The 23,380-nt window shown below is 46.4% G+C and overlaps 3 protein-coding genes across 19 annotated transcripts in view; 2 read left to right on the top strand and 1 right to left on the bottom strand.

The window, feature by feature from the left end:
• The first annotated feature begins 149 nt into the window (after nucleotides 1–149).
• On the top strand, nucleotides 150–6,928 carry ccng2 (cyclin G2). Of its 4 annotated transcripts, none has more exons than XR_011239133.1 (9): nucleotides 150–287; nucleotides 1,612–1,766; nucleotides 1,872–2,009; nucleotides 2,460–2,707; nucleotides 3,284–3,362; nucleotides 3,497–3,815; nucleotides 3,861–4,019; nucleotides 4,195–4,714; nucleotides 5,823–6,928. XR_011239133.1 is itself a non-coding variant. In XM_020111982.2 (8 exons), exons 2-8 carry the CDS (start codon nucleotides 1,662–1,664, stop codon nucleotides 5,953–5,955), a joined length of 1,002 nt encoding a protein of 333 aa, XP_019967541.1. In that variant the 5' UTR covers nucleotides 150–287; nucleotides 1,612–1,661; the 3' UTR covers nucleotides 5,956–6,928. The 4 variants fall into 4 exon arrangements, 2 of the variants coding, with proteins under 2 accessions (XP_019967541.1, XP_019967542.1); XR_011239132.1 differs by having other exon boundaries at nucleotides 3,861–4,027; nucleotides 4,213–4,714; XM_020111982.2 differs by lacking the exon at nucleotides 3,861–4,019 and having other exon boundaries at nucleotides 3,497–3,595; nucleotides 4,515–4,714.
• Nucleotides 372–13,758, bottom strand: taf1c (TATA-box binding protein associated factor, RNA polymerase I subunit C). Of its 3 annotated transcripts, XR_011239131.1 has the most exons (15): nucleotides 12,989–13,414; nucleotides 12,446–12,557; nucleotides 12,149–12,198; nucleotides 11,825–11,920; nucleotides 11,577–11,644; nucleotides 11,235–11,482; nucleotides 10,996–11,127; nucleotides 10,796–10,913; nucleotides 10,646–10,717; nucleotides 10,404–10,539; nucleotides 10,166–10,294; nucleotides 9,744–9,942; nucleotides 9,520–9,657; nucleotides 7,774–9,432; nucleotides 372–676 (listed from the first exon to the last, which is right to left on the bottom strand). XR_011239131.1 is itself a non-coding variant. In XM_020111669.2 (14 exons), the coding sequence occupies exons 1-14, from the start codon at nucleotides 13,103–13,105 to the stop codon at nucleotides 7,919–7,921; spliced, it is 3,129 nt and encodes a 1,042-aa protein (XP_019967228.2). In that variant the 5' UTR covers nucleotides 13,106–13,758; the 3' UTR covers nucleotides 7,073–7,918. The 3 variants fall into 3 exon arrangements, 2 of the variants coding, with proteins under 2 accessions (XP_019967228.2, XP_069369790.1); XM_020111669.2 differs by lacking the exon at nucleotides 372–676 and having other exon boundaries at nucleotides 7,073–9,432; nucleotides 12,989–13,758; XM_069513689.1 differs by lacking the exon at nucleotides 372–676 and having other exon boundaries at nucleotides 7,073–9,432; nucleotides 11,814–11,920; nucleotides 12,989–13,200.
• Nucleotides 13,759–13,793: 35 nt separating this feature from the next.
• Nucleotides 13,794–23,380, top strand: part of LOC109646109 (WD repeat-containing protein 7) — a 59,896-nt gene continuing 50,309 nt past the window's right edge. For 2 of the 12 annotated variants that reach the window (XM_069513685.1, XM_069513677.1), the window contains exons 1-15: nucleotides 13,794–13,933; nucleotides 14,910–15,081; nucleotides 15,205–15,311; nucleotides 15,432–15,510; nucleotides 15,811–15,985; nucleotides 16,083–16,159; nucleotides 16,543–16,662; nucleotides 16,739–16,884; nucleotides 17,037–17,139; nucleotides 18,200–18,328; nucleotides 20,496–20,643; nucleotides 21,022–21,137; nucleotides 21,254–21,386; nucleotides 21,560–21,780; nucleotides 22,146–22,341. In XM_069513685.1, coding sequence (XP_069369786.1) covers nucleotides 14,923–15,081; nucleotides 15,205–15,311; nucleotides 15,432–15,510; nucleotides 15,811–15,985; nucleotides 16,083–16,159; nucleotides 16,543–16,662; nucleotides 16,739–16,884; nucleotides 17,037–17,139; nucleotides 18,200–18,328; nucleotides 20,496–20,643; nucleotides 21,022–21,137; nucleotides 21,254–21,386; nucleotides 21,560–21,780; nucleotides 22,146–22,341 — 1,909 coding nt within the window. In that variant the 5' untranslated portion in view covers nucleotides 13,794–13,933; nucleotides 14,910–14,922. Of the gene's footprint in view, nucleotides 13,934–13,981; nucleotides 14,310–14,909; nucleotides 15,082–15,204; nucleotides 15,312–15,431; nucleotides 15,511–15,810; nucleotides 15,986–16,082; nucleotides 16,160–16,542; nucleotides 16,663–16,738; nucleotides 16,885–17,036; nucleotides 17,140–18,199; nucleotides 18,329–20,495; nucleotides 20,644–21,021; nucleotides 21,138–21,253; nucleotides 21,387–21,559; nucleotides 21,781–22,145; nucleotides 22,342–23,380 lie in introns of those variants that run through there. The other 10 variants (XM_069513687.1, XM_069513682.1, XM_069513688.1 and 7 more) reach the window with 8 other exon arrangements.

Here is a 23,380-nt window from a genome sequence, read left to right as displayed (position 1 = left end):
CATAACATTTGTTCATTTCTTTGTTAAAAATCGAGTCAAACGCTAAAAATAAGCGATTAATCGAGCAGCAAAACACGGGAGGAGGGGACTTCTGGGTCTGGAACCCGCGCCTCTGATTGGCTGCAATCCGCGTGACGCAGCCTGTGGGCGTGAGCGTTGTGGACATCAACAAAGGAGAGAAAGAGACAGAAAAGAGAAAGAGAAGGAAAGAAGGAAGGGACGAAGGAAGGAAGGAGTCCACAGACACAGGAGACACAACAGAGATGAGGATTTAACTTCGGCAGCAGGTAAACACAACATTTAACTTCCGCTCTCACAGATTTCACCGAGACAAACTGAGAGAAAGTGAAAGAACAGGAAACACGAACGTGATCGATCGACGAAGGGACGTTTCTTTATTTGAACGTTCACGAGCCGGAGATCTTTACACAGACAGGTGGACAACACGTCTCTGGGTTTCTTCTGGAAACATCGTCTTGAATCCTCTGATTTCGACGGATGGACTCGAACAGTGCTTCCTGGTCTCTGCCCGCAGAAGAGAAGGATCCACCGAGGGCTTCCTCTGCTTCACTGGGGCTGGACGGAGGTGAAACATCATCCGTCTTATCCTGCTCGTGAAGAACAAATGTCTCCAGACTGATGTTGGTCTCTCTCGTGTCTCTGCCTCGGGTCCAACCTTTAAAAAAAAAAAAAAAAACCTCGGTTCTGTTCACGACAAACAACAACAACAACAACAACAACACAAACCAGCTTTTATTCGGTTATTTTCTCCGACACGTCTCCACCATTAAACATCGTTCGTGTTTTACGTCATTAATGAAGTCGAGCGGTTTAAATTCATAAAGCTCATAAACAACCAGCCCCTCCCCCCGCTCCCTCCGACCGGAGAGGCTTTAATGCGTTAGCTTGCAGCGGCTAACGTTAGCTTCCCCCGTTAGCGTCCGGAAAAAAACACGACAAAGATGGAGGTTTCTTTTGCACGGAGGTTGTTGTGTTTGCCGTCGGTTGTTTAATTAACCGGCGGAACTGTGGAAAAGCGGTTGTTTTTTTTTCGGTTCGAGGCCAGAAGGCGTCGACCAGAGGAAATCTGACACCGGAGCCCAGCTGAGGGATGTGGGCTGGGCTCTCCGAGCTCCGGGAGAGAAACACAAGAGTCACACAGAGACGATCGAACCCTCTTTGACCAAACATCCACAAATGATTCTTAAATAATCTCATTATAACGTCAACGTGTCGGAGGAATGTTAAACTGAACAGTTTCCAACCAGCGGAGTGAAAATTAAACATCCCCCAGAGATAAATGGTTTTTATTAATGTGTTTATTACTGGAGGTTAGAATAATGATTTTTGTCATTAAAGATAAAGCAGGTTATATTTTACAGTGAAATACAGTTCACCTAAAATCTAATATATTCATATTTTATTGGACCTCTCTACTGATTTATAGAAATGTATTTACATTGGTGGAAGTTAAATCAAACAATGTGCCACGTTATTGACTTACCGATTATTCCCTGTATCAGTTTGCTGTTGGTTTAATGATGGTCTGGGTGTTTGAAGAGAGAACTCTCACACTGAGACTGAATCTCTGCATTTCCCCGTTTCCTGCAGTGTGAATACTGTGAAAATTCGAGATCACTTCCTGCTGTGCCAGCTGAGACATGGACGCCTATAAGCTGATGAAGGAGCTGCGGGTGAATTATGAGCAGGAGGTTTTTTATCTTCCTAAAGAAACAGGACTGAGCCTCATCGAATCCTCCACACAGGTGAGAACGTTTGACAAACTGGTTCGTTGATCCACAGCATCGCTGAAGTTATTATTCTTGTAACAGAGGAAGCAGGTTTATCATCAGCACGTCTTTGTTTTCCAGGACGACAGTCGGATCTCGGCCAAGTGCAGAGATGCCAAAGTTGAGGACCTGTGGAGTCTCACCAGCTTCTTTGGTTACAGCACGCAGACCTTCGTCCTGGCTGTTAACCTGCTGGACAGATTCCTGGCCATGATGAGGGTACGAGATTCTTACACCTGATAGGAGCAGACATGGGAAACCTTAGCACTCGTTTTTTTTAGCAGGGGTGGTCCGCGTTTTGTCTGCCTGTGCAGTTTGTAAATGCCTTGGCATCAGTTATCAGCAGAGGCAAATAAATTTAAAGAGCTAAGTCTAATTCATTTTGGTAAAAACATTCAGCTTGAAGTTATACTTGCACTGAAAAGAGTCCAGGACTTGAACAAGACAACATTCTTCATTAGCAAAGTAAATTCCCTCGCTGCTGAATGTGTTGTTTCCTTCTTTCTTGATCAACTTGCTGAATCACAGCTCAACTGAAGACTAAAGTGTTTTTGTTGCCAGCTTTGTGAAGTGCTCTGTAATAAACTTGGGTCTGCTCACATCTTTTCTGAAGTCTTGAATTCTTCAGCCGTTTTCTAACCGTGTCCAACTCACCTTCCCTCCCCTCAGATCCAGCCGAAGCACCTGTCCTGCGTCAGCCTCAGCTGCCTCCACATGGCGGCCAAAGTGACGGAGGACTGCAACGTGACGTCCACAGACGAGCTCATCCGCATCGGACAGTGCAGATTCACGGTTTCTGACCTCGGTCGCATGGAGAAGATTGTCTCCGAGAAGCTCAACTTCAAGTCCAAAGCCATCACTGCCTTAACGTTTCTGCAGCTGTACCATCAGATCGCACTTTCACACTCCACGGACAGGTGAGGTCACAGGGAACAGGAAGTGATGTGTTAAATTTGTAAAATAAACATATCTGTGGATTATTTTTCTGAACCGTCTTCAGGCTTGAACTAATTTCTATTAAAATCTACCTGCTGGGATTCTTGACCTATCAGTCAACATTTAGTCAGTTTTATTTTGTCTTTCACATCAGCTTCAAACTCTTTTTTTTCTGTATAAGCCAAATTAGTGAAATTTCAACACCAACAGAAGCTCCCAGAGTTCAGGTTCTCCTCTGATTTGATTGGCAGAGCCTCTTCACGCCCCTGTTTGTTTCTCACAGTGGTTCCACTTAATGTAGGACAGTTTACTTTCAGTCAACTCCGACGTCTGACTGAAGTGCACTGATAAGATTTGTTGTCACCTGCTGCTGGCACTAGAATCTCACACTTACATAACCCCCTCATAGTGTTTTCAATATTCACCACCGAGGTCAATATTCAATTTAACTGCTTTTATTTCCCAGTTTATCTTAAAAAGTTGTTTATGAGATGATGGAAGTTGATTCTGTTTGTGAGAGTAGAAACATGCCTGAACGTGACTCTGTGTGTGAACAGGAAGGAGACTCTGAGCCTGGAGAAGCTGGAGGCTCAGCTCAAAGCCTGTCTGTGCCGAATCTCCTTCTCCAAAGCAAAGGTAGGAATTCACTGCGGAGGTTCAGAGGTCAGGCTGGATTACAGCCGTCTAATGAGTTCCTCAAAAACTCTGCTGCCTGTTTGACACTAACACTGTTTCTGTGTTTTTCCTTCCTTTCTGTTTTTGCCACACAGCCGTCCGTCTTAGCCCTGTCGCTCCTGAGGCAGGAGATCAAAGCCGTTCAGTCGGAGGACATGTTGGAGATCGCCTCTCATATCCAGAGACACTTGAAGGTAAATGACACGCTGCATGACACACGCTGGGGAGGGAGAGTCACACCTGGACACCCAGTGTCATGGAAAACAAAAACATACAGCAGCTCCGAGAAAATCCTTCTAGAGGAAGTGAGAGTCTCATTCCTCCGAATATGACCAGTTTCATTTAGGTAAAATTGGATCAGCTCACGATTCCACAGAACTGAATGGATCTGTAGCAGTGTGTGTGTGTGTGTGTGTGTGTGTGTGTGTGTGTGTGTGTGTGTGTGTGTGTGTGTGTGAGGGGGGAGGGAGTGTATTCTCTGTTAGTTTGACTGTGGTTATATAATCTGGTGTCTTGTGACTCAACTCAACATTCAAAAATCTTCACTTTAAACATTTTACCTTCCTCCTTCTTTCTGGTTCTTCCCCTCTGGAATGTCCCCCTCTTTATTAAGTGAGAGTATTTTCATCCCGGACTGTTTTCGAGAGTAGTAGTATTTTAGGTCTGTGCGTGTAGCTGCCATAATGTTATTTAAGTCACCAGGATGTTTCCTCTCAAACCGCCGGCTTATTTTCAATTTCAACAAAAACTCACCTGAACGTCTGAAATGACGTGGAGACATGTTTTCTAACAGAATCGGTTTTTAAACCACATTCTGTTTCGTGACTTCCATGAATTCAGCTCAGCAATCAGTGCAGCATTAATTGATTGATTGATTATGTTGTACAGTATAAATTCAAACATCTCATAACATTTGAGGAATGAAAAAGAAAAGCACCCCTCCCCCGCTCCGAGGCTGGTCCCTCTTCACTTCCTGACCTAGAAGGAGACCCCAGGTTTCTGTTTACAGTCGTGTGTTAAGTAATGGTGTTATTTAAAATGTCCTGATGTCGGTTCATGTACGGGGCCGCGGCACAAGCGTCTAAACTGACCAGCTGTGTTGTCTGGTTTCAGATTGCGGACGGCGAGCTGCGACTGTGGAGCGAACGCGTGGCCCAGTGTCTGTCGGACTACTCCTCGCCCGAGTGCAGCAAGCCCAACCACAGGAAGCTGCAGTGGATCGTGTCGCGGCGGACCGCCCAGAACCTGCACAGCTACCGCAGCGTCCCCGAGCTGCCCACCATCCCCGAGGGAGGCTGGGACGAGAGCGAAAGGTCAGAGGTTCAAACACGCCACAGAAAGATGTCCGTAATAGAACAGGTTTTCCAAGGAGTCTCACAAAGGCTAATATTAAATGATCTGAACTTAAGGCCCCCACTAGTTATAAATATGCTAAAATGTGACCTAGTTGTTCTTATATATGTTTACGTCCGACCTCATTATGTCAACATTCAATGCTACTTAAAATGAATTCAGATCATCATGGTCCTAAAAATTATAATGAATTAAATCAAATCCCTCTGAACCTGGTTCTGTTTCAAACTCCAACAATCAGTGAATCACACAACAGAAGCTCTGGATTCATCATGTGACGCTCACACCAGGAAACACTGACATCAGAGGGATTCAAAAGAAAACTGACACACGCACACACACGTCTGTTTCTATGACAACACTAATGAACACTGTGAAACTTCTTAGTAAATACTCTGTAATCCAGTTAAACAGAAGTTGAAACTGTTTCAGATCAAAATGTGTCATTCCTTCTCAAGCCCGTCACAAAAAGATGAAATGAGTTTTGTGTGTGTGTGCGTGCGTGTGTGCAGCAACACTCCTCTTAAGTAACCAGTCCTGCAGCAACACACAGGTTTCTGTTGTGTTGTAACAGCTGTGACACACACACCAGCTCTCATATCTCTCAGCGCTGTATTACCAAATGTGCGAGTCAGTCGTCACGTCCCACTGAAACAGACGTTTCCATGACGTCTAACCCAACCCTTGAGCTAACATGGAACTTCAGGAGAAGTTTTCTGTCAAGACAGCAAAAGCAAACACGAGTCAACGCAAACAAGGAGACTCCTCCCAGCGGACTCAGTGTCAACAGAAGTTTAACTAAAACCTGCGATCCTCAAACTTTTAGTCGTAATGACGTCACGCACCACACCTGGACCACGGTGATCAGTTAACAGACGTTCACAGACGGAGGAAACCTGAGTCACACTCATCAGGAGTCAGAACTCGAGATCTCCTGTGTGATGTTAGGGTTCGAAAGCTCAATTTAAAGAGACCTCATGCAGACGGCAGGGGACAGTTGATGTTAGTTCATTAATGAGTGACTCAGCTGAATGTCTGTCCTTTAACAGCGTCTCTTTGTCTCTGCAGCGAGGACTCATGTGAGGACGTGATGAGTTCAGGTGAGGAGTCGCTCAGCAGCTCCCCGGGCAGCGACGCTGAAGGGCCCTTCTTCCCTCTACACTTCCGCCAACAAAAACAACGTCAACACCTCCTTGCCTGAAGCCTCCTGTGCCAACCTCTGACCTCCTGCCCCCCCCAACGTCCTTTAATTTATTGCTGAATAAGCTGCGGTGCTGGAGGAGACTCGTGCAACTGTCAGCTGAGTGCTCCGGATTCTCCCGATAGATTTGGTAGATTTTAGTTAGTGAAAGTGTTGGTGCATGTTGAGACGTCACATTCCAGGGTGCGAGAGTTTGAGGACAAACGAGTGACGTTTGGCAGGTGAACGCCGGTCGACTCAAAGGTGCTGCGGTGTGACGCTCGGTCCTCGGATCGGAGCAGACACAGTTCTCGTTGTTGAAGAAATTATTTGCCAAAACATGTGGTGTTTCTTTCCTAGAATGTTTTTGACTGTTATTAATCTAAGACTGTTTAATTAAAGGCTAAAGAGAAGTTATTCTTTTTGTACAGAGGGTCAGAGCAGCCACGCTGGTGTCGTTTCATCCTCGTCAACGTGAAATGAAAAACACACGGGAGCGTTGTAACGTCTCACAGGGACGTTTTCCAGATGTGTCTGCTCTGATCGTCTGGAGCAGAGTTTAATTTGCACAGTTTTTCTTTTTAAATCTCATTTCAAGTGTTAAATGGTAAAACTGGAGTTTGCGTGTGAAGAGAAACTGAAGCGTGATCGACGTTTCCTCTCAGAATCATGCAGTCGCCACAGGGTGTTCAGACAGTGTGTGTGTGTTTGTGTGTGTGATCCTGGTTTATATTTAAAGTTGCCAATTTTAGGATGTAGCTTAAAAAAAAGGTCTGATTTTCTTTTTTTGAAAGAATGTTGATGATGGAACTGACCACGTGTCAAAAAAATCTAAAAAATGTTAAAAATGTAAAAAAATGTTAATACAAAAACATGTAAAAGTGTAAATGATGTACAAAAAAAAATGTTAATAGTTGTGTAGATATTGAGTTATTTATTCTTTTTTTGTCACCTGTACTGAAAAAAGAAAATCTTATAAAAATGTTATTTTTAATCTTTTGTCTCGTCCAGTTTCTTCCATCAGAAACACTCAGATTAGAAAATAGAAATAAAGGATTAGAATTTCTAAATTATGGATTTAATATGTAAGAATTGGTTTTCCCATGTTCCTGTCGTCGCTCAATGAGAACCAGAGTCCTGGAGATCATCTTCTGTTTTTATTGAGAGATTCAGTTCTTTGTTTGTGTAGAAAAGCAAAAGTATAAATTGTTTATAAAAGTAATTCAGCCACTGAAGTGACCTTTCTTTTACCAAGTTAGAAAAACTAGATTGATGTCGGAGAACGACAATAAATCCCATAACAACCAGACTAAGAATTAAACATTTCAGTCAAACAGCTTCAACTAATCAAACACACAGAGTCAAGGTCACAAGACGGGAGGATGTCAAAATTCCTTATATACAAAAAAATCCTTTCAACAACAGATTCTCTTTAACTCGAGACACAAACAAACAACTGAGTCCGACCTCAGTTAAACCAGCGAGTCGTTCACAGAGACGACGACGGTTTCCAGAGAAACAAGCAAATCGAGTTGTGTAGATTATTTCTAATGATTCATACTTTTTAATGACTTTTCAATATCATAACATTATTTGAGCTAAAGCGCAGGAAATGAGTCAAAGCGACAAAATATCTGAGCACAGGCACAAAGTCTGATCACAAGCAGGAGCAGTCTCAGTGTTTTGAGTGGGAGCTTTAAGAAATGACGTGAAATCAATAAGTTCTGCTGGAGTCGAGGAAAAACACAAATTATAACTCACACAATCATACAAACACACACAATCGCCAGAGCAAACAAAAGCCATGACCACAAAACAAGTGTAATAAATTCGACTCACTCCTCAAACTCAGCGTCCTTCAGCCTCACGTCTTCTTCAGGGATCCAGAGTTAATCCAGAATAAAAACCAATAAAGATCCAAAACAAAGACAAAAAAATCAAAACGAAACCGTCTCTTGTCATTGCAGAGGAAATTCCAAATCCATCAAAATCCCATTCGTGACTTCTTCTTCTTCTGAGACGCCTGCGATGACTGCGACAGCCCCGGTCGACCCTGTGAACCCTGGGAGAGCGACTGGGAGAAACCCGACCACACGAAGTCGTCCCTGGACAGATCCACCCGCGGCGTCCTCCGAGGGGATCGCACGCCGCCCTCCTCCCCCAGGAAGTTAAAGTTTCTCACCTGTGGTGTAAACAGATCGTCCTCTGCTGGACGTTTGCTGCTCCTGCGATTGGCCGATGTGGCCTCCGGCCTCTGGGTGCAGGAGGTGCTGGGAGTCTGCTGGTCGCCTTGTTTACCTTTCACAGGTGTGGTGGTTGGCGTGGGAACTGGGGTTTCACACGTCACGGTGGAGGGTGTGGTGGCTCCCGGCGTCCCGCGCACAGACAGTGGCATCAAGCCTTCGCTGTCAGACCACCCCCCCTGGCTCGCCGCAGAGGACCAGCCAGCTGAATCGGAGTAACCGCCCAGGTCCTGGTAGCTGACGGATGAGGTGAAGCTCCCCGACAGCTCCCGGCGTTGGCCGGAGGCTCGCTTCGCCTCCTTCTCCCTCCTCCTCTTCCTCCTCAGAGCCTTCACCTTCTCCTCCTTGTTCAGCCCCAGCTTGTCCTCCCACCACGCCCGCCACGCGTCCTCACTCTGCCAGGAGAGCGTGAGGCGCTGGCTGAGCTCATCTGTCCAGGCCCCCGTGTCCACCACGTCTGGCAGCGGCACAGAGTCTGGAGCTCTGAGGGAGGCGGACACGGCGCTGTGAAGCAGCAGCGAGCGGTTGGACATGCACGCTCTCAGATCTCGCCTCAGGCTCTGCACGCGCTCGTCCTCTGAAGAAACTCTCGCGTCGCCACCGGGCAGCTGGAGAAGACCGTCAGTTCTGGTTGTGAAATGTAGGCGGGGCCTCTTCCCACGGCTCTTCTTCCTCAGTCTCTGGAGCCAGTGTTTCCAGGTGACGAGAACGTCTTTGCTGGGCTTCACGTCAGTCGCCTGCTCGGGGGGAACGACGCGACCTGAGCTGCTGGAGCTGCGGAGCGTTTCCTCCGCTCCGCCGGGTTCTTTACCGGCTTCAGCTCCGTCTGTCTCTCCTCTGTCCAACTCAGCCACGTGGTCCGGCTCAGGATCATCATTCACAATCACCTGCAGCTCCAACCGCTTCCGCCAACGACTTTTCGCTTCCGTCTCTGAATCCTCGGAGTCAGACGTCTGCTCCCTCTCCGGTGTTTCAGCCACGTACCTCGGCACAACCTGAGTCGGTCCGATCACGTCCTCATCACTCGTCGTGTCCGTTACAACGAGCTGTGAGTCCTGTGCGAGATGTTCTGCTGGTTTTCTCTCTGGTGTCTCCGCGTCTTTCCGTCCAGGCAGCGTCTCTGCTGCCGGAGGTCGAGACGTGTCGGCATCTGGATGATCCGGCTCGAGGATCTGGTAGAAAATATCTCCGGCCTCTGTGAGCTGTACGACACAGAGACACTCCTCTCCTCCTTTCTTCTGAACACACGTCAGACCTGACGACAAACAAAGCAGAATTATTCACATCACCCCTTTAGGACTTGAACTGTGTGCGGACACCGTGTCTCCCCGTCTTCACGCACCTGCAGCAGGTGAGGACAGTCTGTTGGTGGCGGTATCCAGGCGGTGAGGAATCTGGACGGGGAGGTGTCTCAGACTCTCTCTGGGTCTGTGCAGAGCCAGAGGAGGACCTCGACTGAAACAGGCCTCGACTCGACCTCCTGATCAAACAGTCACACGCAGAACGTTAGTAAAGAAGATTAATGCAGGACTGGAGCTTCATAACGTCGACCCCCTGTTGACCGACCTGAGTACTGCAGCATGGTGATTTCCTGGGAACTGTACGAGCCCAACACGACCTTGGTGGTTCTATCCCCTCCCACAACCGAACCAGAGGAGGCGGAGCCGGGGAGGACGTGACAGAACAACGGCGGGGACTCCATCATGTGATCCCACTTGAGCATGGGCACGCAGGGGAAACGCTCGTCCATGACGTAGGCCGAGTACTGAGGGACGGAGAGAAAACGGTACAAGAGTTTCATTGCTGGACAAACTGATACGAGATCAGGTGTCGATGGCGTTTGTCATCAGTCAGCTCGACTGAAATCTAGTTCCTCTTTAAAGATACGTTTCCTCACAGATGTGGAATATTCAGACAGTTTAGGATCCATCAGAATCTAAAATAAGCTCTGATCTTTGGTTTGTTTAATTTATTTTAACATCGTGTACCTGAGTGGTGATGAGGTGGTGGAAGGAGTGGACGTCTCCCAGATATCTGGACAGGATGAGTCTCTCTCCGCTCCGACACTCTGACGTGTTGCTGATGTGAAACAGGGTGTGACAGCTGACGGGACTCGACTGGACGGAGGCAAGAGGAGAGGAAATAAAGGTTATGAAGGAAAGAGGGAGTGAAAACAAGGAGGGATGAGAAGAAACCAGGAGGGTTGTCCACGTCCTCTTGTCTCACCCTGATGTCTGTTAACTCCACCCCCGTCCTGTCTGCGTACAGCATCACCCTGGGATGGGCGGAGAATTCGCACCATCGCCACGACGACTTGGCATTGAAGTACAGATTGGAATCCTCCTCCCGAACCTTCTGCATCCTGACAGAACATCGTGTTAACGTCTGTTTGACTCTGAGCACATACAACCTCAAACTGTCGTTAAAAACTTTTCTCTTTTAAAGAAAGAAAAGAAAAACTCTCTCACCCTTTGCCAACAGTCCACAGGTTCGCTGCTCCGCTCTCACTCGCCACCAGGACTTCACCTAAAACATGAGGACTGAGGACGAACGGCAGGGACGAGGTTATTCTCACACCTGAACCTCAAATGAAACGCTCCTCTCTGACGATCACTGACCTGGCGCTGACGCAGGTCGCGACCTCTGCGGTGTTGACGACCTGAAGCAGACGAGGATCGTTTCCTTCGCCGAACCTCCAAACTCCGCACAGGTGATCCGACCGCACGGCAACACAACCTGCAGCAAACACACAAGATGAGAAGTCTGCAGCTCGGAGGGAAACTGTGAGCGAAGTATAAAATAATTGAATGACTCTTACAGTTGTTGAACAGAGAGGCGGAGCTGATCTGTCTGATCGGACCTTTCAGATGGAACCGGATCGGGTCGCTGCCGCCGGTCGTCAGAACGGAGGAGCGTCCTCTGCAGTGCTGCAGCTCCACATTGTGGAAGTCTGAGGTACTGCGTTAAGAACCGGACCAACTCTGCTCCATGACATAAAAACATCACTGTGCTCACATCGTCACATCGATAATCTGATTCTCTCTGATCACAGGATACTCAGTCGGTTCAGCCCTTTGTTTCCGGGGTAGAGGAGGCAGCCGTGCTGAGAGCTGCCGCCCTCAGAGAAGGGGATGAAGGCCAGAGCGCCGCCTGTGGCTCCTTCAAAGAAGAGCATACGTTCTCTCTGCTCCGTCAGCTCCTCATACAGCAGAGAACCCAACAGTTCAGGAGGAACCGAATGCACAACGTCGGACAGCAGCGCACCGAACCCGTTCAGTTTTGAGGACCAGTTCGACTTGTGACACCTGAGGAAAAGATTTTTTTTAAATTATTAAAAACAAAAAAAGAAAACTCAGATTTTGATCTGATTCCAAACCCACACCGATCAGGTTCACTCACATTTGAAACTCCAGCATATCGAGGACATTCTTCATCTTCCCCATGTTGACAGAGTTCTTCTGATTTCTCTGCAAAACAACTTCCACTCAGATTCTGAAACATCCAGCGTCTCCAGCTCAAAACCTTTGTTGTTATTTATGTCAGTTTAACGACTTCGAAGTCGTTCATGATCCGTCAGGTATAGATTTATAACTGCTTGTTAAATAACGTCTATATGTTTGTCTATAAAGTGAGTACCTGAGACTCACTTCTCTCGTTCCTTCTTTAAAGTTGAAGTTTTCGCTGAGAATTTCTCCCATGTACCCAAATGCGTCCTGAGAGTGATCCATGAAGAAGTTCTGCATCTAAATACAAAACAGAATCAAACTTTAAAACACGATAAATACCAACAAAGTATAAAGAAAGGATTTGGGGCTGCAGCTGAATTCATTCCGAGTCTGAATGTCTAATCGTTCCTTTCAATGGGTTCTGAACCAAACAGAGGACAGACATAGAACAATAAGAAAATGTGTCCTTGATTTGATTAGAATCTAAAGTGTTATTTGATTCATTTATTCAACCATTGCACTCACATGTTCTCTGAAGTCCAGTGGATCTGGGGGCTTTGAAGGCCACAGGAACGCTGGAGAAATAAATTACAGAAACATCAATATAAGATAAACAGAGTAAAATACTGGAAATATGATCAATTTAAACAAACAAGCAAAAAAGACGAAACTAAAGATATTCAACGAGACTGAAGTCCAATATTCTGGAGAATGAGTATCAGCTGAAAACCCTACGATGTACGAGCGTCAGTGGGAACAGTGTTCTGATCTGAAGTGAACAGTTGGAGGCCTGAGTAATAAACCTGTCTGTCAGGGACTCACTCTTTCTAGGACGCAGGAGGGGAACTGGTAGAGGCTCAGTGTGACGCCATGTTTCCCCTCTGACCTGATGTCTGGGTGTAAAGGTCCAGTTGGAGGCACGAGCAGAGCCGCACTGAAAAATACAAACGATAACGAGAGAGTCTGTGAATTCAGAGACAGAAAAATCATCTCACGGACCAAAGTTCAAAATTACATCAACATAAAAACAGAAATGAAATCATCAGTAAGTTTTCTGTTGATGGACAAACACATTAAATCTTGATTCATTAACAGTTAAAAACAAAAGTGAGGACAGATTTCAGAAGAAACAGATGTTATACATGGATCCTAGAGGAAAACATCTTCACGTGCTGCCTCCAGAGATTTTGAATTTAGGAAATCAAACGTGGCTCATCGTGAATATTCACATCATGAAGTTTAAACTGTTTCATTCACTCGTTTATTTTCTTTGCGGAGAAGTTTGATCTGATGAATTGAAGCTGGTTTCTCTGGCTCTGATTAAATCTGGAGCCTGGTTCGGTGGTGGACTCTCAGCGGACTCACCTCCGCTCTCACGCGGTCGTAGCAGCCCCAGTCTCCGGCGCAGTGTCTCAGGACAGACTCCGGAGGTCCGCTGTTATAAAACGAGGGGAACAGCTGCGGAGGGAACTGGTGCTCCATGTCAATGATGAGTGGAACTAGCGGAGGACGTGTCGCTGCCCGGGTCTGAACATGTTGTTCCCGGGCTAGGCTAACGTTAGCTCCGCTGTTAGCTAGCACGGAATAAACCGGGGTTTTCTTCTTCCGAACATCGTGACACGGACTCCGAAGCCCCGACGACAAACCGAGCACAGCGACCGAAACACGGCGACGCTTAAAAACACACCGGCGACGAGAAAACACCACAAGTCCTCAATGAATCCACGGACACGTGCAGACACGCCGTCAGGAAGCCACTGTCAAGCGGGAGAGCGCGCGCACATCCGGCAACAACAAACACGACTTCCGGTCTAATTAAATATTTGTTATTATGATTTTAAAATGAGAAAGGAGCCGATGAAGGGACAGTTTGAGAGATTACATTACAAGTAAAATAACAACGGGTGCAGTTAGAAAACCGAATATAATATAATCGCTGGGTTTTCAGCTATTTAAATTTGGAAACCATTATTTTTCTAACCTAATTTAACCTTGAATTATTTTACTTTGCGCTGTTAGCCTCACTCTTTTCCTTTCTCTCGCTGCTGCGTCGACCCCGATGTAAAATTTAGAAACGCGATGTTTAAAAACAATAATAAAGTACTAGATCGTTTTATTTTGAAGGCGTCAGAGCGGACGCAGCGGTCTACGGTTGTCACGTGATCTTGGTCCGTGATCGGCTTGTTTCGGGATCAGCCGCTGGAAACAGAAGAACACGAGCGAAATACGAGTTCTGGTTCATCTCGGGGGAGAAAGTTCGTCACCAGCCGCTCCGACGGGAGGACATGTTCCAGTAGGACTTTTATTCTGGTACGTTTCCTCTCCTCTCATCTCGTTAGCCGCCATGCTAACCCCGGAAGTCGCGACACTGCAGCGGCGGTGGAACGTCAGCTGATGAACATGTCCTCCAGCACCTGAGCGTCGTTGTTTAATGTGTTTCGTTGGGATTTGTTGCCAAGAATCACCGGGTAACACTTTGACTCACACGTGGTTCCTGCTGTGCTGGGCGTTAGCATCGACAGCCTTCAAGGTGAATCAGTCAGCTGAGGCAGAAGATGTGTTGATGTTGTCGTGAGCACCTGACACTGTGACATGTGAGAGGTTCGATGCTGCACTGACTCGTGTGTGTGTGTGTTTGTTGGTCTGCAGCAGCGACACAACTCGAAACCAACGTGTTCGTGTTCAGGTGCATCTCATGCATGTGTTTGTGTGAAGGGATCAACAGCAACGCGACTGTAAACGAGGCAGAGTTAGCTTAACGGGCTAATTTTCAGTCTGGCATGAAAATATACCAACATGCTGAACGTTAGCTCTTTAGCATGCCGTGTGTTTAGCTCACGTATCACATCATTGCTACACATGCTAACGAGCATTGATGGATAATTAGCCTCAGCTGAAACTGAGTCAGTATAATTGAGTCTAATTTAAAGCTGCTGCCCTGAATCAGTGTTAATGTTGATGTCACCAAATGACTCTGATCAGTTTCTTAGTATTCAGTGTGTTTATCTCCTTCAGCGGCTCCAGATGTTTAATCACTGACCGATCACGTCTGTTGTTTTATCCACGGTATGAATAGTTTCTCAGTTGATTACACTGATGTGATAGTTACTCTGATAATGTAAGAAGAAACACCATGATTTGATTTGTTTCCTTCCTTTCTTCCATTATCTTTCCTTGAAGAGTCAAAGGTGCGGTGGAGCTGAAACCTACATTTATTGAATAGTTTGGTTTCACTGCACATCGCTGACTACTTTCTCTTTGACTCTGCCTCTCTCTCTTTCTCCAGACACATCACAATAATGTCGGGGAACAGTCTGGTTCTACCCATAGTGCTGTGGGGCCGCACGGCTCCCACCCACTGCATCAGCAGCTTGCTGGTGATGGATGACTTCAGCACCATCATCACCGGCTGCCACGACGGACAGATCTGCCTGTGGGACATGACGCCTGAGCTGGAGGTACAGTTTGATGAAGATGAGGCTCTGTCTCTCTCTCTCTCTCTCTCTCTCTCTCTCTCTCGATGTGTGACGTTATCTCTCATTTATTTTGCTTCATCTTATAATAATCTGTTTCCTCCTCAGATTTGTCCCAGAGCCATGTTGTTTGGACACACGGCTTCTATCACCTGTCTTTCTAAAGCCAGCACGTCGAGTGACAAGCAGTATATTGTCAGTGCATCGGAGAGTGGGTGAGTACATTCTTAACACACACACACACACACTTTCAAACAAAGTGAACTTTATAAGTTAAACCTTCAGCTGTTGTAAATTGCTCAATTATGTCCAACCTCACTTTACTCATGTTTCAGGGAGATGTGTTTATGGGATGTGAACGATGGACGCTGTATTGAGTTCACTAAGCTGGCCTGCGCTCACACTGGCATACAAGTAAGACACACACACACACACACACACACACACACACATTCTGTAAGTTCTAAAATAAAAGCAGATTCTAATAAGAAACTTAAAATAAAGGTCTGTTGTTAATGAGGGATCAAGAGCTGCTCTAAATTCCAATACTTTTTCTTTTTATTCACTTGAAAGTGACACCAGGAAATGTTAATGACAGTGGACGTCTGGAAGGTTCAAATGTTTCTTAGTTGATCTCGATATGGTGTCTTTTCTCCTCTTGTTGTCATCCCTCATCTTTTTGTGTCTCCCTCCTCGTCCTCCTCGGTTCTCCAGTTCTATCAGTTCACCATCGGCACTCAAAGGGAGGGACGTCTGCTCTGCAACGGCCATTACCCAGAAATCCTTGTGGTGGATGCCACCAGCCTGGAGGTCCTGTACTCGCTGGTGTCGAAGATCTCCCCTGACTGGATCAGCTCCATGAGCATCATCCGATCTCACCGCACACAAGGTGAGAGACACGGGCGGAGGCGTGGAGCTGTTACCTGCTGCTGGGCAGACGTGTGTTCAGTTATACGACTCTGACGTTAATGTCTCTGTCTCTGTAGAGGACACAGTGGTGGCGGTGTCAGTCACTGGGATTCTGAAGGTCTGGATCATCACAGCTGAGGTCAGCAGGATGCAGGTACACCGCCGTTTGTTATAATCAAGCAATCAGCCTCGATTCAGACGTCTGCTGGGAAAATCTGCTAATGACCTTTCTGAAAAATGCCGAGTTCACCAGTAAACACAGGAAGTAGTTGTCTCCTCAGTCCTCCCGTTATTCAACACAAACACAATAAAACACCTTCATCTTCCTCTTCGTCATCCTCATTGATCTGTCTTTCTTTCTTTCTTTCTTTCTTTGTTTTTGGACCTGTGTGAATGAGAGGAGAAGGTTTTCTATGAGAGTACACAAATGTTTTTGGACCTGTGTAAATAAAGCCGATCTCTCAGTTCTTCCTTCAACACACAGTCTTGATGTGTGTATCAGCTCAGAGTCTATACCTTGTGTGTTTGTGTGTTCAGGACCTGGACCCCGTGTTTGAAGAAGAATCTAAACCCATCTACTGTCAGGGCTGTCAGAGTATTTCCTTCTGCACCTTCACGCAGAGCAGCCTGCTGGTCGTCTGCTCCAAGTACTGGAGGGTAAGAGAATAGTGCGACGTACGACCTGACCCGACCTCAGCTCAGCGTTTCATTCCTACATACGTGTTTGTCTCAGGTGTTTGATGCAGGTGACTACTCGCTGCTCTGCTCCGTGCCCAGTGACACCGACCAGGCCTGGACCGGAGGAGAATTCATCGCTGCAGACAAAGTCATCATCTGGACCGAGGACGGCTGCAGCTACATCTACAAGCTGCCCGCCAGGTACACGCTCTGAAACGGTCTCCTCTGGGCCTCATGTCACCGCTCGGTATCCTCTGAAGTCGTCCACATAAAGTCACAGATCTGTTCAGGCAGAGGTTTTAGGCTTTCGTGGATTTATGCCCTGAACTTTCTGTGTTTGTGTGTTTCCCCAGTTGTCTGCCTGCGAGCGAACACTTCCGCAGTGATGTTGGTAAAACCAAAGAAGGCTCCATCCCTCCTCTGGTCTACAGCATCGCCAGCCGCTCAGACAAGCAGGTCAGTGTTCGTCTTCACAGAGCTGGGAAACTGAAACTGTCATCGCAGTGTGAGTTGATACTGAAACTAGAAAAAGGAACAATGTGCCAATGGTTTTGTACGACATTGCAATGTCAAGCAGAAATGTTACAAACAAAACTTTTGGAATTTTTTGTACAACAGTAACAACAATAGTTAAACTCACAACAACAACAACAACAACAACAACACACATATATTCATTTATTCGCTGCATGTTTTCAGTCTAATCTGCTCTTTAAAAAATAATATATTTCCAGGTAAAGACAGAGAAGCAGGAGCTTATGAACTGTTGTCTGGTGAAGTCACATAATTCTGACATCTTTGAAAACATGGGATCAGAGTCGCACACTTGTAGCAGCTGTAGAAAAGTTCACTGTGTACTCTCTATTAACACCGTATGGTAATTTACAGGCAGATGTAAAAACACACAAAACAGGATTCTCTGCGGTGAACGATGGCTGTGAACGTTATGTTCAGGTAGATGTCGGTAGATTCTGTGTCGGCTGTGGATTTGTGTTTTGTCTGATTCGTTACGATCAGGACTCACTTCGCACACATGGGTTCAAACCTGGTGACGATTTAAAGCTCACGTGTCGGAGAAGCTGTCGGTCGACATTAGAGCTGGTTTCACTTATGATGTTTCAACAAAGACGTGATTTTAAAATCATCGTCATCTCCCCCATCTCTGTCTGTTAGGATTGGATATATCTGTTATTTGAGACCTGGCCATTCTTTCAATGTCAGTTTTTATTTAATTCTAAAAATAAAATCTCCAACCTTCAGATCTTTAGAGCTTCTACTGACTAAAACTAATCTGTAGGTTTCTATTCTTGAATCCGAGGTCGAAGGTTTGGGTTTAATCCATGTGTGTGAACCTGACCCCTGATGTTTTGTGTCTATTTATAATTTTGGTTCCTCGGTGTCTTGTTCTGTGTGTATTTATAATTTATTGTCTTGTAGGTATTACTTTGTCATCTGTGCCTTTTTCTTTATTTTTGTTCCTTTTATTATCCTCCCCCAACCTCCTCGCTCCTCTCAGAAGGAAGCAGAAGGAGGTGAGGAGGAGGAGGAGGAGGAGGTGGAGGTGATGTGCCTCCCGGCCAGCGGGTGCGACTTGGAGCTCTACACCCCAGAGCCGCTATACCATCACCAGCCTATAGAGGCGCCAGTAAGCCCTAGAAAATGCATACTGAAAAAAAAAACTGGAAGAAGAAAGTCTTCACCTTCACGGCTGAGCTGCGAAACAGAATTAAGATTTTATCCTTTAGTTAAAATAAGATCTTTTCAAAATCTAAATAATCAATTCTAAATAAATTTGTGTCTGGAGGAAAAGACCAAAACAAAACTCGTTTCCACCGTCACTGGTTTCACATGTTCCAACCAACTACATGTTTATTCTTCATAAAATGTCTGATCCACCGTTTGAATGTGTTTTTTACTGACGAGATATTTACAACTATTTAACCCAGAAGACAAAGTGAATTGAATTAGTGGTGGATTCACTGACACCGGTCAGTTAATTCTTTACACAACAACCGGTCGGTTTGATCCGAACTGTGACTTTGCAGCTCAGCCAGAAAGTGACAAATAGACGAGAGGAGCAAACCGTGAGAACAGAAGTGAGACACTGGCGTCCGCTCAGAGGCTCGTACTCACTCTGCACTGTGGAACATCAAACACTGCACAAGTGAATTAGTCCAAACTGCTGGAGGCAGAAGAACTCGAGCTGAGATTCAGTGTTTGCACATTAAATAATATATTTTGTGAAGGAGAGGATTTGGAGCAGATCCAGAATCTTTAACATGACGAGATATGGTGGAGGTCCACTCTCTCCAAACACAGAACCGATCACAGGTTGTTCCGTTGTTCTCCAGATGTTTGAGGAGGAGTCTGAAGGAAACTTAAAGAGCTGGAATGGGAGTGTGAGCCTCTGAGTTGACGACAGCGAAGTGTCTGTTAGGTTTGCTCCACTCCGTGTTTTCCTTCCTTCCTGCCTGACTGACGGACTGAACTCATTCTGGTTCACCTGGCCTCATGCTCTCTTCCCACTAAAACAAAGCTCCTCCTCCAAAAGCACCATCACCCTCCTCATCTGCCTTCATACTGATGAAGATGCATGAACGTCCCCGAGCTGCTTTTTAACCACGACAATGACCCGCTCAGTCCCTGAGAGGATGAATGACAGAAACACAGCGAGGAGTGACATTTTACATTATCTTCACATTTTACATGTTTATTCTTTTATTATATCGAGATGTTCCGATGTGCGTGAGCCGTAGTTTTGGAAACAGAAAGGGAAAGAGGACATGGTGTTTCTGTGTGAGGTTTTTTTTTGTGTTTGTTTCTTCCTTGTTAGTATTCCAGGCGGGTGGTGCTATTCTTTCATCAGCAGTTAGTTAGCACGTCTTCTGACATGTGACATTTCCATTCACAGTTGATAGAACTCAACAGCCTCCTCCCATCGCCTCCATCACTTCTCAGTGACCTCTGGACTGATCATGTTTTACTTTTTAAATGTTGAAATGGAAATCACACGTTTTATAAAAACGCAGCATGTTCGACATTCTGACACGTCGCGTCTCGTGAGTATCAAGAGAAAACGAATAAAATCAGCCTCAGGTTTTGGTGATTGACAAAACTGACCTCACGTGTCACAGTGACGCCCCCGGTGAGTTTCCCATCAGGCCCTCATTTATCCAGAGCGATAGATTTGACGCAACCGTCTATGGCTCTTGATTTAGTCCATGATTTCCTTCAGTGGACGGACGTTTCACCTCAGCGCCGCTGAACCCGGCCGAGGGAAACTCACCTGTTAGAGGACGATGGCAGCCGGTGTAGAAGACACCTGAAGGGACAAACATGGTGAGAGTCATGTGACTGATGACGTCACGATAAGGAAGCCGTTGGAACTTTGAGGATTCGCAGATTTAAGTGAAGCATTAAAATAATGAATTAGCCACTGGTGGCAAACGTCAGTCCCGCGACTCACATCCTGTCTGTTCCCTGTCGCGTTGACGTCAGTGTTTGACATCAGATGAAAGTCACGTGTTTCTCAGGCTGCGGAGGAGACGGAGGTCCAGGGGAGTCCGAGGTGTTTGGTCTGGTTTTCCTGCAGTTTGCTGTGAGCTGTTGTTTGTGGATTTTAAATCAAAAACGACCAGAGAACAAAACCAAACATTTCAGCTTCACATGGACCTGAGACGTGAAAAAAACAGATACGGCATCAAAAGCGTCCAAAGTAGTTTTCTTCCCATCTCCTGATTTTAAAACGAGAGATCTCTGTGGGTGTGTCCTCAGGGTTTCAGTGCTTGACGTCTGTATTTGTCGTCCTGCAGCTCTTAATCTGTCCTCCCGTGACTCGGTTCTTCTTCGGCCGGCGGGAGCCCTTCCACAAGCTGCTGATCCAGGGGGACTCGGCCGGCAGACTGTCCCTGTGGAGCGTCCCGGACACCTCGCCTCTGCAGCCGCTGTCCACCGCCGCTGGTAAGGACGCCGTGACATCACAAGTCCCACAATAAGCAACTTTCAAATCACTTTTCTTATTAGGTCTGAAAGCTTAATGGTTCAAAAACAAACGTGAGACTGAAAGTTGTATAAATAAAATACAGGTGATAAATATATAAATTCACCATATTCCAAAATCAATTCAACCTAACAAGAGAAAAACTTTAAAACAATAATGTTAATATCTTATGACCTTTAGTTTGAATGAGGTTCGATGAGAAACTCACTCCCTGCGGTAAAAGTGGGACATCTAGTGACCAATGTTTGTCATGACGCTGATAGGAATTCTTATTTTATCTTTTTTTATTTTATGAAAGTCGTCCTTTAACACTTGTCTCTGTCTTCTTCTCGCTGCAGAGCTGCAGGTGTCGTCCACCGTCAGTCTCCAGGAGGCGTTTGATAAGTTGACCCCTGTGTCCGCTGGGATCATCGACCAGCTCAGTGTCCTGCCCGGCAGAGAAGAGCCCATCAAGGTAAACTCGGGATTTCATAGATTCATTACTGGAGAAAAGACATGTCCCACATTTTATTACAGTTCTTTCCCTTGTAGCGACACTACAGGTTCAGTGTTTGGTGTTTTTCTCCCCAGGTGACGGCCAGCGTGTACATCCCCTCTCAGGGCCGAATGGTGTGTGGCAGAGAAGACGGCAGCATCATCCTGGTTCCCGCCACTCAGACCGCTATCGTTCAGCTGTTGCAGGGGGAGCACATGCTCCGCAGAGGTAACCCCAGATCAGAAACAGCAGTGACCATCTGATTTCTGCACAACGAGCCGGTAGTTTTACTCGTATCGGACTCAACGATGCACTGATTAGATTTTAGTTGTTGTCACAAATCAAGCTGATTTCTCTGAAAGAATATCCTCAGTGTCTCATTCTGTCCGTCCGTCCCTCAGGCTGGCCGCCCCATCGCACGCTGCGAGGTCACAGGAACAAGGTGACGTGCGTCCTGTATCCGTACCAGATCTCACCCCGATATGACCAGCGCTCCCTGGTTTCCGGAGGCGTGGACTTCTCCGTCATCGTCTGGGACATTTTCACCGGGGAGATGAAACACATCTTCTGTGTCCACGGGGGAGAAATCACGCAGCTCATCATCCCGCCTGAAAACTGCAGCGTAAGACGCCTGACATCACTGTTTGAATCCGGGACGTGTTTTCTTTTTCACGAGGGAAATGTCGTCTCTCTTCCTCTACAGTTTCTTTCATCCTCATGTTTTTCTTTGTGTTGTTTGTTGAATGAACTGAAAACAGTGTTTTGTTGCTGACATTAGGTTGAAATGTTACAGGGTTGATGTTGTTGCAGTAGAAATACCTTTGTCACGGTGTCGAGGTCAAATGTGGAACACACAAACACCCGCAGAGTGTGTGTCGTGTTGTGGGAGTAGAACTCCGACATAGACTGTAAATAAAGACGACGTGACGTGAGACAGACTGACTCGTGACACGAGCTGTTTTCTAACGCGCTGCGTTTCCTCTGCAGAATCGTGTGCAGCACTGCGTCTGCTCGGTGGCCAGCGACCACTCCGTCGGCCTGCTGAGCCTCAGGGAGAGGAAGTGCATCATGCTGGCGTCGCGACACCTGTTCCCCATACAGGTCATCAAGTGGCGCCCGGCGGACGACTACCTGGTGGTGGGCTGCTCCGACGGCTCCGTCTACGTCTGGCAGATGGATACAGGTGAGAAACGGTTGTGAACTGACAAAATCCAGCATTTCAACTGTCGCTGCCAACATTCTTCCATGAGTCCTTTACGTCGCCATGGTTGTTCAGCAATAAATCCACTAGAGGGCACTGCAGAGTCAAGTTTGTGACAACAACATGGTTTAATCACGCTCTGTTTTCATGTGATGGCTGATGGCATGTGATTAGCTGTTTGGTTGAAGCCTTGTTAGTCACTGAAGCGCAATGAATCCTGGGATAGTTTGGGCCGAGAAGGATCCACCTGTTTTCGTCCTCCTCAATTCTCTGGGATGAAGAGACGCATGTCGTCCTCGTCCTCAATGGAGACGCAGCTAAAGTCCCTCCTCTAAAAGTTCTGGAATTGTTGACATTTCTTCCTCGTTTTTCAGAAGACGTGAACACAAACGAGCCTTCAGAGGTTTTTATTTTAACACAGATTCACATCGATCGTCTCGTCTCGACTGCGGTGAGATATTCTTTGCTCCTCGGCGCCCCCTACCCTCTGTTTAGTTTAAACCAACACAGTAATCAGCAGTCGACATGTAGCAGCATCGAGGTAACATTAAGTTGAATGATGACTAGCCAGTGGAAAAAAGACTGTGTGTGTGTGTGTGCGACCAGAGTGCTGGGAGATTGCAGGGTGACTAAGTGTGAAATTAAGGAAGGTGTGTGTGAAGTCAGGCGTTAAACATGTAATAGGCTCACACACACACACACACACACACACACACACACACACACACACACACACACACACACACACACACACACACACACACACACACACACAGGTATAATGGTGCCACTTCTCCTCTCACTCAATACCAGAGCCAATACTGATGTCAGCTCTGTCTGCAGCTAATGATGTCTCTCTAAACCCTTCTGTGGCTTTTCTCTGAAGAATTGTTGCAGCGAGAGAGCGAGGAGACTTTGTCTGTGACCTGAATCATATTCCAGAGATAATAGATGATGAGACGCAGCGTGGAGGGAGAGAGGGTTCGCCAGATTGATATAAATAGAAGGAGGGAGCGGGGAC

Source organism: Paralichthys olivaceus, chromosome 18, assembly GCF_024713975.1.
Source record: "Paralichthys olivaceus isolate ysfri-2021 chromosome 18, ASM2471397v2, whole genome shotgun sequence".
Lineage (NCBI taxonomy): Eukaryota > Metazoa > Chordata > Actinopteri > Pleuronectiformes > Paralichthyidae > Paralichthys > Paralichthys olivaceus.
This window is presented reverse-complemented; position numbering and strand designations above follow the sequence as displayed.